Source organism: Pelophylax lessonae (genome assembly GCF_965119305.1).
Source record: "Pelophylax lessonae genome assembly, chromosome: 8".
NCBI lineage: Eukaryota > Metazoa > Chordata > Amphibia > Anura > Ranidae > Pelophylax > Pelophylax lessonae.
In genome coordinates this window covers 266424000-266438544 of record NC_138775.1, presented here as the reverse complement: position 1 = coordinate 266438544, position 14545 = coordinate 266424000, and the positions used below count along the sequence as shown (strand labels likewise).

The 14545-nt window shown below is 44.7% G+C and overlaps 1 protein-coding gene across 1 annotated transcript in view; it reads right to left on the bottom strand.

Moving 5' to 3' along the window:
* The window catches only part of LRRIQ3 (leucine rich repeats and IQ motif containing 3), a 117568-nt gene that overhangs the window by 33538 nt on the left and 69485 nt on the right, over positions 1 to 14545 (bottom strand). Inside the window, exons 3-4 of the mRNA XM_082265333.1 lie at positions 10033 to 10356; positions 1758 to 1891 (exon numbers count right to left, since the gene is read on the bottom strand). Coding sequence (XP_082121459.1) covers positions 1758 to 1891; positions 10033 to 10356 — 458 coding nt within the window. The remainder of the gene's footprint in view (positions 1 to 1757; positions 1892 to 10032; positions 10357 to 14545) is intronic.

The following is a 14545-nucleotide window of genomic DNA, read 5'->3' as shown; positions in this document are numbered from 1 at the left end:
CAGCACCTAAAATAATGGTATCGCTTTCAGCACCTAAAATCCAAAAGAATCATACCGCCAGGGAGGTTAAGATGGCCACTACCAGAAATGCCAGGGGTTGTTTTTTAAAATGATTTCTCAGCAAAGTAAAGCATCTAGAAATATATGAATGGGGGAATTTGCTTTGAATATAAAAAATAAATTAAATAAAATTGTGGTGCTCAGATACCGTGTAGTTCCACTTTAACCGCTTGCCGACCAGCCGCCATAGTTTTACTGTGGCAAGTCGGCTCTGTTCTGCGAAACGACGTACCTGTACCTGTAGTAGGGGGCGCGTGTTCCAACTGGTCACAGGGGGGAGCCAATCAGCGGGTCCGGCAGGCCGGGATGTCTGCCGGGCACCCGTGATCACACAGTTAGAAAGCACCCCCTAGGGACGCATTTAACCCTTTGATCACCCCTAGGTTAACCCCTTCCCTGCCAGTGTCATTATTACAGTAACAGTGTATATTTTTAGCATTGATTACTGTAGTAATGTCACTGGTCCCCCCAAAAGTGTCAAAAATGGCAGTTAAGAGTCCGATCTGTCCGCCGCAATGTCGCAGTCCCGCTAAAAATCGCTGATCACCGTCGTTACTAGTAAAAAAATAAATAAAAATGACATAAAGCTTTCCCCTAGTTTGTAGACGCAATAACTTTTGCGCAAACCAATCAAAATACGCTTTTTGGGATTTTATTTTACCAAAAATATTTAGCAGAATACAAATTGGCCTAAAATGATGAAAAGATTTTCATCTTTATTTTTTTTTTTTTGCGGGGGGTGGCGTTTTAGAAAGGTAAAAATATTGGTTTGTTTTTTTTCAGAATTGTCGCTCTTTTTCTGTTTACAGCGCTAGCAAATAAAAAATAAAATAAAAACACAGAGGTGATCAAATACCACCAAAAGAAAGCTCTATTTGTGGGGAAAAAAAAGGACATCAGGTTCATTTGGGTACAGCGTCGCACGACCGCGCAATTGTCAGTTAAAATAACTCAACGCTGTATCGCAAACAATGGCCTGGTCATTAAGGGGGTAAAACCTTCCAGTCGAGAAGTGGTTAACTGAACAAGTTGAAGTTAGAAGCTGATTGGCTACCATACACAGCTGCACCAGTTTCTGATTAAATTAACTCCACTGTAGTTTTGACATATGTGTGTGTTTAAATAAAAAAAATATATATATTATATTATATATATATATATATATATATATATATATATATATCTGTATATGTATGTATGTATGTATATATCTATATGTATATATATATATATATATATATCTATATAGATATATATCTATCTATCTATCTATATATATATATATTTATCTGTATATGTATGTATGTATATATCTATATGTATATATCTATATGTATATATATCTATATATATATCTATATCTATATCTATATAGATATATATATAGATATATATATACACACTTCTTTCTCCATTGTCTCATGTAGTTATCATCAGATGCAGCTGAGAGCGACTTCTTCCGCAGCTCTCATGCCCTCCAGATTTGACTACTTAACAGTTTATTTCCCCCAAAAGATGGGGGCTCAGGGAGCTACGGGCTCTTTATAGGAGACCATTATTGTTATACGGCGGTGTGTTCATGGGACGCTAGGGCTCATATGCTTTATGGGAACATAAACCACTTTCTGAAATGTGTTTCTTATTTTCTCGGCCCGCTCCAAACAAACATAAAACCGTTCGGAGAGCATTCTACATACCCCATCCTCCGCCGCACTAAATACCCTCGTATCCATTTCTGGACAATTAGCACCGGAGAAGAGGCGGCCAGAATACAATTGATTTTTGTAATGATTTTGCTGGTGGCTTTTGTCTCGCTTTGCACGGAGATCCCCTGCAACACAACACAAGAAGGTCATAGGAGATGGAAATTCACGCTTATTTAACCTGGACCCTTCATTAAGGCTCGCATTTCACATGAATCAATAAAGTATATGTCGGCATTACCAAATCACATTCTTTTTTTGAGTAAATAAGTATCCCATTCTTGACATCAATAAAAATTGTTGTTCCCCAGCTCCCAATCAAGGCTGCCCAAGTCTTAAACATGGCTCCCAACTGTCCCGGATTTCGAAGAACTGTCCTGGATTCGGAACAAAGTCCCTCTGTCCCTCTTTCCTCCTCATTTGTCCTTAATACTGGTCTGATCAATAGAGTTGTATATAAAATACACTTTTTATCTTTCAAGAAGTGATTCCCTGTGCTAAACATTTCATATTATTTCTAAATTCCTACATTTGTAAATTCCAAAAGCCAATATAAAGGAATAGTAGTTGTTTAAAAAAAAGCACTTGTGGGTTTAACTAATAACTTTTTTTTGTATAATTCTTCTTTAAGGGGGCGTGGCAGGGGGTTTGTCCTATGCCTACATACTTTTGCTAATCGGTGTCCCTCATTCCCATTTTAAAATGTTGGGAGGTGTGCTTATGGTTTCTGCTTACCAATCATTGCTATTGCTTTTGAAGCTGAATTCCAGGAATTCAGCCCCTTTGTAAATAGTGAAGTCACACTATGAATTAAACTATAGACAAAACCTTTTTTTCATTTTGGATAAAGGGAGTAAGGGTTATATAACCCCTGTGAGATTTTTTTTTTTTTTTGCCATCTGTATATGGGACAGGAAGTTTGTAGAGATTTCCCTTTACTTCCTGTCACATAGCCAAACAGGAAGGGAGAGAAAATCAAGGAAATTCCTTGTCACTAGGTCACCAGAACTACTGTCCCCATTTGAAGATTTCCCCTCTACCACTTTTCTGAGGACAACCCAAATTTTGGGATTTTCTTTTACTTTCACTTTCAATGATAATGGTAAACAGGATAAATAGAGAGGATGAAAAAAGAAGGGGTTGTGGGACTTTAAATGAAGCACATCATTGTGCGAACCATGCGCCTCCACCCTGGTACAAACTGAGAAGAGAGAAAATAGAGAGGAGGGGTCTCCCTAACGGGGACACAGACAGCAATAAAAACCTGACTTCTGCACTCAATCTAAATCTAAAAAAAAAAAAAAAAAAAAAAAAAAAAAATGTTGCCTTTAGTTATACATAAGGGTCCAAGGAGGTGCATGACATCTTCTGGGTTTATCTCTATTATTTACATCTGACAGTTTTATTGCACTCCTGGATGACGGTTATCGCTGTATATCTGGGAGCCCAACACTGATGCTTCAGGTCTTAGCATCTTCAACATTAGAGTCAGTGCAGCGGCTATGTCTGCCCCTCCCCTCCTCTTGCCCAATCACAAAAGCCTTTGTAGTATGCAAACTCATTCACAAGATACAAAGGCTTCTCTGAATGGGCAGTAGAGTAAAGGGGAATAGCTTCTTTGTGTGCCTCTCTCTCACAGCCCCCAGTGTATGCTCCAGCAGAGCCATAAACCTATCAGATATAAATAATGGAGATATGTTCAGAAGATGTCATGCACCTCCTTGGACCTAACTCAGAGGGTTTGATTTACTAAAGGCAAATAGACTGTACACTTTGCAAAAGTGCAGTTGCACTCTGCAAGAGCAGTTGCTCCAGAGATTAGTAAATGTGTAGAAGCTCCAGAGATTAGTAAATGCGTAGAAGCTCCGCTGACATTCATCATCCAATCATTATGCTGTTTTTTTTTTTTTTTTTTCTCCCTTGCACGTGATTGGGTATTCTTTGCAAAAGGGAACCTGTGTGAAAAAAATAACACTAAGAAAGAAGTGTATCCCCCGCACCTAGGTCTGTTATGTTTTACTCAAACGTAGATAAAGGAATAAAGCTGCAGCTAAAGGAATGGGGTGAAGTGTCAAAAATAGTCTTTATGTTAAGATTATCTACAGTGCTTGCTATTAGTACTCGTGCAATACAAATAAATAAATTAATATGAATTATTATTAATAAATTATATAAATTATTCATGTGCAAACAATGAAAGGTAAATACATAAATTAATATATTAATAAATTAATAGGACAGTATTATGCTGTATATATAAATAAAATATTCCAGTGTAATATCATACAATAGTGAAAAATCAATAAATATGACAATGGTGTGAAATAATGTGCAATAATTGAAAGTCCATAAAAATGACAAAGGATTAGTCCAAAAATCTTCCAAAACAAATCAAAGTGCAGGTTCTTTGTGCTCAAAGTATCCAATACCCTTCGTGACTTTTGGTGGCATGGGTTCCTTTTTCCTGTGAGCGTGTTAAAAATGGGTAGCTTACCAGCAGTAGTGGGTCTTATGTGCTTTATAGCACTAAGACCAATCGCGCTTATAGGCCCTCCGGGCCAAAACTGGGTTCCCTTGTGCCGCTCCAGTTTTGGGGGTAAAGGCTAGATTCCTCCTCACCTTGTTTCCTCTCCTCAGTTTTGGGGCCAGGGTTATGCAAGAAAGGAAATGCTCCAATAGTGTAGTAGGTTTAAAGAGTTTATTTACCAACCAAGGGTAAAATCACATAAAATTACAAGCTCTGTGACAGGCAACCGCAGGGGCCTACCTTTAATAACATCACAGGAAGTGACGAAACGCGTCGGCTTTTGGAACGCACGGCGTGATGCAACCGCGCACTTTGGAACGCAAGCCGGAACACTCCGCTCGCCACTCTGCATGTCAGCGGTTGCCTGTCACAGAGCTTGTAATTTGATTAAAATATACTCCTTAGTAGACACATAGGATATAAATCAACTCTGTGTGCATCAAATTTATTTGCAAGCCCAGATATTACGTTATAAAAGTAGCAGTGACATCATCAATGTGCTGTACATAGCTTCTGCAGAGAACAGATCTGGGGGAGGGACCCAGCAGGCTCCACCCACTTCAGGCTGCCTGCAAAAAAAGACAAGACGGGGCGGAGACAAGACCAGTCACCCTGCACAAGGGGAGAGAGCAGAGCTGTAGGAGAGACCCAGTAGGCTCCACCCACTACAGGCTGCCTGCAAAAAACTACAGAAGGGGCGGAGACAAGACCAGTCACCTCGCACAAGGAGAGGGAGCAGAGCTGTGGGAGGGACCTAGTAGGCTCCACCTACTACAGGCTACCTGCAAAAAAACTTCAGAAGGGGGCGGAGACAAGACCAGTCATCCTGCACAAGGAGAGAGAGCAGCAGTGAGCGGTCTTTATTACAGGAAGGAAAAGTCTCACATTGGATTACTGCGCAGATCTGGAAGAAATACACAAAGCACGCCAAGAATCAACTAGGAATATACATGACAAATGTATTCAGGCAATATTCCCATTATTCCGCATGTAGCACTCTGCAAGGTAGGTGTTAGGCAAAGTATAGTGGGCCTTAGCCGCCTAACAGCAGGGCCATGATTTTCAGCTGGGCTGTCATGTCTCCCAGGTGTTGCTATTGAGACTGGGGAGTCTCCCAACTGGCTCCATGAGAAGGGTTCTCATTGGGCAGTGGAGGAAACCCAATCAGTGGCACATTCAGGCTTGTATCTACCCCAGAAAGGCAGATTCTGCCGCACAGGATTCTTGGAGTGGGTATAAGTTTGAGGGGAACACATGACGCAGCATCTTTGGCGGGAAGCAGAGTCCCATGAGGGAGAGTACGGCTGTCTCTCCTCCTGTCAGAGGAAGCGGGTGTCCCGGGCGGCTTGCCTGAGGGGACAGAGAGCTGAGCTGCAGAGAGGATCCAGTGTGTCGAGGACCAGCGGAGCTGAGGGGGTCCAGTTTCAGGAAAGCATTCCCAGTTCGTGAATACTACAAACTGCCCCTGGGGGTCTGCCTAGCAGAGGGGACCACTCCGTTGAAGATCCAAGGGATCCAGGAGCCAGCTAGCGGTAAAGAGGGGGTGCCAGTGTTGACCCTGAAGTTCAGAGGGGGGCCTAGTGAGAGGACCCTGAAGTGTAGAGGGGGTGCCTAGTGAGAGGACCCTGAAGTGTCAGAGGGGGTGCCTAGTGAGAGGACCCTGAAGTGTAAAGGGGGCGCCAGCAGTTGGGCCCTGAAGAGTTAAAGTGTACAGCGTGCAGTGTACAGTGTTGAGAGTTGCAGCAGCACAAGCAGTTACAAGGAGCTAACCCAGTCAGTGAAGGGCTGGAGGGAGCTGTTCACAGGACTTTTGAGCTAACCAGAGTGTCAAGAGTCAAGTTTAAGCACAAGTTCAGCAAGTCAATATTTATCAAGCACCAGCAATCGTTGGTCGGCATTCAGCTGGCATTAAGACAGCGCTAACAGGCATTTTTCGGCAAAGTGTCCCAGTTGTACCTAGTTGAGCCAGAGGAGTAACCCATTCATTCCCTTCTCCCACCCCCATTATCAAATAAACAAAACAAACCAAAGATGTCGGAATGGTTATTGTCTCCGATCTCGCACTTGGGTTTTCAGCTTAAATGGGCTGAGAGTGTCACCGGTAACAATGGCAGACCCACATGCCTGGAAAGCCTGCTACATGCAGTTCAGCTTTAACTTCAGCAGAGAAAAGCAGGTCTTCTGCCCTGCTAGACAGGGCTGCACTATGTGACATAGCTGTGTAAAACTCAGGACTGGATGGACAAAAATACAACTCCTTTGTAAGGTAAAGCTGCCTATGCAGTTCTGTTGTATGGCAATGACAAAGTGGTTTATATAGAAGTTTTTCTGTACTAGAGAAGAAAAAGAAGGGAAAGCAGAATGTTCTTACAGATTGCACACCACAAATATAAGATAAACAACCGTTTTGATAAAACTCCAGTGTACGTTTGCTGCATTTATCACTGAAAACCTACGGATAGAGTTATATTGTACATGACGTACGGAAAATTGTCCAAAAATTGCTCTCAGCGCCAGAATTTTTTTTATTTTATTTCTAAGAAACAAAGTAATGCCCAGAGCTGACAGCCTATAGTATACATGCATTAAAGGAAAGCCAGCCAGGATCATCGAGAGGACAATCTATTTGATTGCCTGGGTCCCCAGGGGATTTCCTAACCTTTACTCGTCTATAACCAGCTTACTAATGTATCATTTAACGTCTGATTCTTAAGAGGGCCGTCTGGGAGTCAGAAAGCACGGGAAAATAACCCGGCAGGGTTTTCACCGCACTTAAACCAGTTACTATTCAATAACAGGGTTTGTGTACAACGGTGAACTTATATACCTTTGTCCTGTGTGTGTGTGTTAACCCTTTCGTTGCCAGAGCCAAATTTTGCTTCTTCTTTTTTTTTTCTTTTGCATGCATGTTTAAAAAAATAATTATAGGCCAGAAGATTTCTCAAAACCACCAAATGTTTCATATATTGTGTGAAAGCAGATACCCTGGAGAATAAAATAGTGGTGGTTCCAATCTTTATGTCAAAAAGAATTGGTGCAATCACAATGTTTCCCAACCTTTTTTTTTTTTTTTTTTACTCAAGGCACCCTTTAAAATTCCACACAATCCCGAGGCATCCCATTCTAAAATGTAAAAAAACGAAACTAATAATTTTGCATAATGTAGAAGCATCCACATGCGTAGGACACCCAACATTAGCAGTGATTTATTATTACAAAGCAAACACACCTTTGCACACTGGCACTGACTAGTATATCAATGTTTCTCTCCTCCCTCGGTATCTCTCCCTCACTCAGCTTATGAGACCCTGGTGCTGAAGGAGAGGGGCAGGTGCCCCATGTCCTCCTTATCAACCAATGACATAATTGGTTGTTAGGACACTGGCGGATGGAAGGCTTTAATGGTGCACAATGAACACCTGTGGCTTTGTGTAAATAATAGGCAGGCTTGATCCACCCGCCGGGTTAAATACAGTTTTTGGGCAATTTCTAGGTATTTTGCCAAGGCACCCCTGAAGACATCTAAAGGCACTCCAGTTAAAAAAGGCTGGTCTATCAAACTTAACATTTTAGAGCTCTTAGAAGGAGTGTAGACGGGGCTGGGTTCACACTTATGTGAATTGGATGCGGATTTCCTCCGCATCCAATTCACATGACAGGAGATTGTGACCGGCTTTCCATGGAGCCGGTTCACACATCTCCGGGGGGTGGCTGCGAAATGAATTGCACAGGGGTCCTGTGCATCTTTGGCTCTGTTTCAGCCAAAAATGTGGGCCTGATTCGGTCCCTGAAACGGAGAACAAGGACGCACTGGACTCCTGCTGTCAGTCGCATCCAGTTCAAGCATGAACCCAGCCTTTAAAAATAATTTGGCATGTGCCACTAAAGTCTTCGGGCTTGGCTTGAAGAAAAGGTGGCAAACCTACTGCCAAAGCTCTTGAGAGTTCAATGTCCAATCAGTCGGCTTTCTTCAATGAGCCACCTATAGGCAGAAAGGCAAACTGCACCTGCCTACAAGAGGGTGGGCCCATAAAAGCCCCGATGTATGTTTGAGATAGCGACATTTATTTTACCTAGCAGTTTTCTGAGTATATGACATCTTTTTTTAAAAAGTTTTATTGAAGATATTACACGATGCCGGTGCTCTTTCTATCTCTTTTATAATGTTGTACAAGGATTTTCCAGTCTTCAGAGATTTGCAAGGCTGGGGATTTTATCCTTTGTTCTGTATTTTTATAGAAACACTTGAATGAACATTAGATTGAATTTGTCTCTCAGCAGGACTGTATGCTTTCAACATCTGAGCATTAACAGTTTTGCATTCATTTGTATCTATACACCTATGTTTCCTCTAATAGTTTATCCCATAATTCATTTGTTTTACCATTATTGCACGATAAAAGTTATACAGGCTACTATACTGAACAAAATTATAAACGCAACTCTTGTTTTTGCCCCCATTTTTCATGAGCTGAACTCAAAGATCTAAGAAAACCGGGATTCATCCGCGAAGAGAACACCTCTCCAAAGTGCCAGACGCCATAGAATGTGAGCATTTGCCCACTCAAGTCGGTTTCGACGAGGAACTGAAGTCAGGTGGAAACCCCGATGAGGATGATGAGCATGCAGATGAGCTTCCCTGAGACGATTTCTGACAGTTTGTGCAGAAATTCTTTGGTTATGCACACCGATTGTTGCAGCAGCTGTCCGGGTGGCCAGTCTCAGACCATCTTGGAGGTGAAGATGCTGGATGTGGAGGTCCTGGGTTGGTGTGGTTACACGTGGTCTGCGGTTGTGAGGCGGGTTGGATGTACTGCCAAATTCTCTGAAACGCCTTTGGAGACGGCTTATGGTAGAGAAATGAACATTCAATTCACGGGCAACAGCTCTGGTGGACATTCCTGCAGTCAGCATGCCAATTGCATGCTTTCTCAAAACTTGCGACATCTGTGGCATTGTGCTGTGTGATAAAACTGCACATTTTAGAGTGGCCTTTTATTGTGGGCAGCCTAAGGCACACCTGTGCAATAATCATGCTGTCTAATCAGCACCTTGATATGCCACACCTGTGAGGTGGATTATCTCAGCAAAGGAGAAGTGCTCACTAACACAGATTTAGACCCCTTTCACACAGGCCAAAAAAACGGACAGGTGGATCTGAACGGTCCCCCCATGCATCCCTATGGGGCATCGGATGTCAGCGGAGACATGTCCGCTGGCATCCGATCCGTCAAATCTGGACGGATGGAAACCCTATTTTCCATCCGTCCAGCAGATCGGATGGGATCGGATGAGAACGGACCGCCGGTCCGTTCCCATCTGATTCCCCCATAGAGATGTATGGGTAACTGACAGCTGTGTCTCCGCACACAGCACTGGGAACAGCTGTCATCCTCCTGCTCAGCGGGGGATTGGCGGATCGATCGATTGGCTGAGATAAACGGAGTCTGTCCGACGGACGGATAGTGTAAAAGAGCCCTTAGACAGATTTGTGAACAATATCTGAGAGAAATAGGCCTTTTGTGTACATAGAAAAAGTCTTAGATCTTTGAGTTCAGCTCATGAAAAATGGAGGCAAAAACAAAAATGTTGCGTTTATAATTTTGTTAAGTGTAGGACCCATTCACTATAAAAGAAAGATCTGCTGATTTTAACAAATTTGTGATATATAAAAAAGTAACTATTGTACAAAAAAAAACCAAAAAAACATCTATAAGAAGAATAGAAGAGACATGGCATTACCTTGCTGGGAGCAGGCAATATGTTCAGTTGCAGTTTCGGGCTTAGTGCTTTAAATCTGCCTTGCAGGGTCCAGTCCTCGATAATTTCCTCATCGGAGATAACAAAGTGGTCTAAGGCTTTTAGTGACCATATACTGTTGACCACAATATGGCGGTAGTTCTTCTGTAAGCTCAGTGGCGTGTCATAGAGGGTGACACCTAAGAGTGCGGGACAGGTGGATAAGGATTCTACGTTGCTCACATTTCCGATGCGATTGTTGTGCAGGTATAAAAGTTTCAGGTTCTTTAGATGCATCCAGAATTCCATCCCAGGAAGATTCTGTATCTAAAATGCACACAAAAGTGATAGATAGACAGACAGATAGATATTGCAGTGTATTCTGTCCTAGGGATGCCTATGTAGAGCAAAACCCTATCGACCCTGCTGATTTGCCCCAGGTTCTCTTCAGGTTTTTTTGTCAAAGCTTAATTGAACAAGCTGAAGTTAGAAGCTGATTGGCTACTATGCACATGTGCACCAGATTTTGCACTCTCCAGTTTTAGTAAATCTACCCCAATGTGTCATATAGTGAGTACCTGATACGCAAGAAGAGGGTACATATATTGAAGGAACCACGCCAGGGACCCAAAGGGGAAGAAATGATGGACCCAAGCTTGTAAATGCCTTCCAGAGGAGATAGGGGGCCCAGAGCAGAGTAAAAAATACCAACTACCAGCACATACCTCCCAACTTTTGAACTTCGCAATGAGGGACACTAAATGAGGAATACAACCTGCGGCGCACGTAGCGCGCCGCGGCAAATTGTGGGTGTGGCCAATTGCGTAGCAGTGGGAGGGGCTTAAGGGATAGGGTAAACAAAACCAAGACTTCCTAGTACTCATAAAATAAGCTTTGATTGCTCAGCCTACCTTAAAGAAGAACTTCATTAAAATAGTCAGAGACTGTATAGCAACCAGCAACTGTTGGGACAATGAAGACTTTGGTGAGAAGTATATAATGTACAGTATTGTGTATATAGTGCAGGAGTGTGTAATGTACAGAATGCAGGAGACAGGAGTATGTAATGTGCAGAATGCAGGAGACAGGAGTATGTAATGTACAGAATGCAGGAGACAGGAGTATGTAATGTGTAGAATGCAGGAGACAGAAGTATGTAATGTATAGAATGCAGGAGACAGGAGTATGTAATGTGCAGAATGCAGGAGACAGGAGTATGTAATGTACAGAATGCAGGAGACAGAAGTATGTAATGTATAGAATGCAGGAGACAGAAGTATGTAATGTACAGAATGCAGGAGACAGGAGTATGTAATGTACAGAATGCAGGAGACAGGAGTATGTAATGTGCAGAATGCAGGAGACAGAAGTATGTAATGTATAGAATGCAGGAGACAGGAGTATGTAATGTGCAGAATGCAGGAGACAGGAGTATGTAATGTGCAGAATGCAGGAGACAGGAGTATGTAATGTACAGAATGCAGGAGACAGGAGTATGTAATGTGTACAATGCAGGAGACAGGAGTATGTAATGTGCAGAATGCAGGAGACAGGAGTATGTAATGTGCAGAATGCAGGAGACAGGAGTATGTAATGTACAGAATGCAGGAGACAGGAGTATGTAATGTGTAGAATGCAGGAGACAGAAGTATGTAATGTATAGAATGCAGGAGACAGGAGTATGTAATGTGCAGAATGCAGGAGACAGGAGTATGTAATGTACAGAATGCAGGAGACAGGAGTATGTAATGTGCAGAATGCAGGAGAATGTAATGTGCAGAATGCAGGAGACAGGAGTATGTAATGTATAGAATGCAGGAGACAGGAGTATGTAATGTACAGAATGCAGGAGACAGGAGTATGTAATGTGCAGAATGCAGGAGACAGGAGTATGTAATGTACAGAATGCAGGAGACAGAAGTATGTAATGTACAGAATGCAGGAGACAGGAGTATGTAATGTACAGAATGCAGGAGACAGGAGTATGTAATGTGCAGAATGCAGGAGACAGAAGTATGTAATGTATAGAATGCAGGAGACAGGAGTATGTAATGTGCAGAATGCAGGAGACAGGAGTATGTAATGTACAGAATGCAGGAGACAGGAGTATGTAATGTACAGAATGCAGGAGACGGGAGTATGTAATGTGCAGAATGCAGGAGACAGAAGTATGTAATGTATAGAATGCAGGAGACAGGAGTATGTAATGTGCAGAATGCAGGAGACAGGAGTATGTAATGTACAGAATGCAGGAGACAGGAGTATGTAATGTACAGAATGCAGGAGACAGGAGTATGTAATGTGCAGAATGCAGGAGACAGAAGTATGTAATGTATAGAATGCAGGAGACAGGAGTATGTAATGTGCAGAATGCAGGAGACAGGAGTATGTAATGTACAGAATGCAGGAGACAGGAGTGTGTAATGTGCAGAGCGCAGGGGACAGGAGTATGTAATGTACAGAATGCAGGAGACAGGAGTATGTAATGTACAGAATGCAGGAGACGGGAGTATGTAATGTGCAGAATGCAGGAGACAGAAGTATGTAATGTATAGAATGCAGGAGACAGGAGTATGTAATGTGCAGAATGCAGGAGACAGGAGTATGTAATGTACAGAATGCAGGAGACAGGAGTATGTAATGTACAGAATGCAGGAGACAGGAGTATGTAATGTGCAGAATGCAGGAGACAGAAGTATGTAATGTATAGAATGCAGGAGACAGGAGTATGTAATGTGCAGAATGCAGGAGACAGGAGTATGTAATGTACAGAATGCAGGAGACAGGAGTATGTAATGTGCAGAGCGCAGGGGACAGGAGTGTAATGTACAGAATGCAGGGGTCGGACTCTGCACCATCCACCCCCCAGCTCTATCCACCCCAAATGCCCATCCCAGCTTCATCCACCCCCCCAGCTCTATACACCCCAAATGCCCACTCCAGCTCCATCCACCCCCTCACCGGCTCTATACACCCCAAATGCCCACCCCAGCTCCATAACCCCCCCCAAGCTCCATACACCCCCCTAGCTCCATCCCTCCCCCAGCTACACCCCCCCCCTCAGCTACATTCACCCCCTTCCCAGCCTCCCATCCCAGCTCTATCCATCCCAAACACCCACCCCAGCTCCATATACCCCAAATGCCCAACAAAGCACCATCTACCCCCCAGCTCCATCCACCCCAAATGCCCACCCCAGCTCCATCCACCCCAAATGCCCACCCCAGCTCCATACACCCCCTCCCCCAGCTCCATCCACCCCAAATGCCCACCCCAGGTCCATACATCCCTCCCCAAACTCCATCCACCCCCCCCCAGCTACATTCACCCCCTTACCAACCTCCCGTCCCAGCTCTATCCATCCCAAACACCCACCCCAGCTCCATATACCCCAAATACCCAACAAAGCTCCATCTACCCCCCAGCTCCATACACACCAAATGCCCACCCGTGCTCCCTACACCCCCCCCCAGCTCCATCCACCCCCCCAGCTCCATCCACCGCAAATGCCCACCCCAGCTCCATACACCCCAAATGCCCACCCCAAGCTCCATACACCCCTCCCCTAGCTACATCCTTCCGTCAGCTCATTCCACCCCCCCCCCCAGCTACATTCACCCCCTTCCCAACCTGCCATCCCAGCTCTATCCATCCCAAACACCCACCCCAGCTCCATATACCCCAAATACCCAACAAAGCTCCATCTACCCCCCAGCTCCATACACCCCAAATGCCCACCCCAGCTCCATACACCCCCCTGGCTAAACACCTCCCCAGGTCCATCCACCCCCCCAGCTACATCCCTCCTCCAGCTCTATCCACCCCAAATGCCCACCCCAGCTCCACACATCCCCCCGGTCCATCCACCCCCCCAGCTACATCCCTCCCCCAGCTACATCCACCCCAAATGCCCACCCCAGCTCCATACACCCTCCCGGCTAAATCCCTCCCCTAGGTCCATCCATCCACCCCCCCCAGCTACATCCTCCCCAAATGCCCACCCAAGCTCCATACACCCCCCTGGCTAAATCCCTTCTCCCCCAGGTCGATCCATCCCCCAAGTCCATACACCCCCCCAGCTACATCCACCCCAGCTCCATACACCCCCCCGGTTAAATACCTCCCCCAGCTCCATCCACCCCCCCCCCCCCAGCTACATCCCTCCCCCAGCTCTATCCACCCTAAATGCCCACCCCAGCTCCACACATCTCCCCCGGTCCATCCACCCCCCCAGCTACATCCACCCCCCCAGGTCCATACAACCCCCCCCAGCTACATCGCCCACCCAAGCTCCATACACCCCCCTGGCTAAATCCCTCCCCTGGGTCCATCCACCCCCCCCAGCTACATCCACCCCAGTTCCATACAGCCCCCCCCTGGTTAAATCCCTCCATCCATCCATCCCAGCTCCAAACAACCCCCCCCCCAATTCCATACAGCCCCCCCCCCTGGTTAAATCTCTCCATCCACCCCAGCTCCAAACAAACCCCCCCAGCTACATCCACCCCAGTTCCAT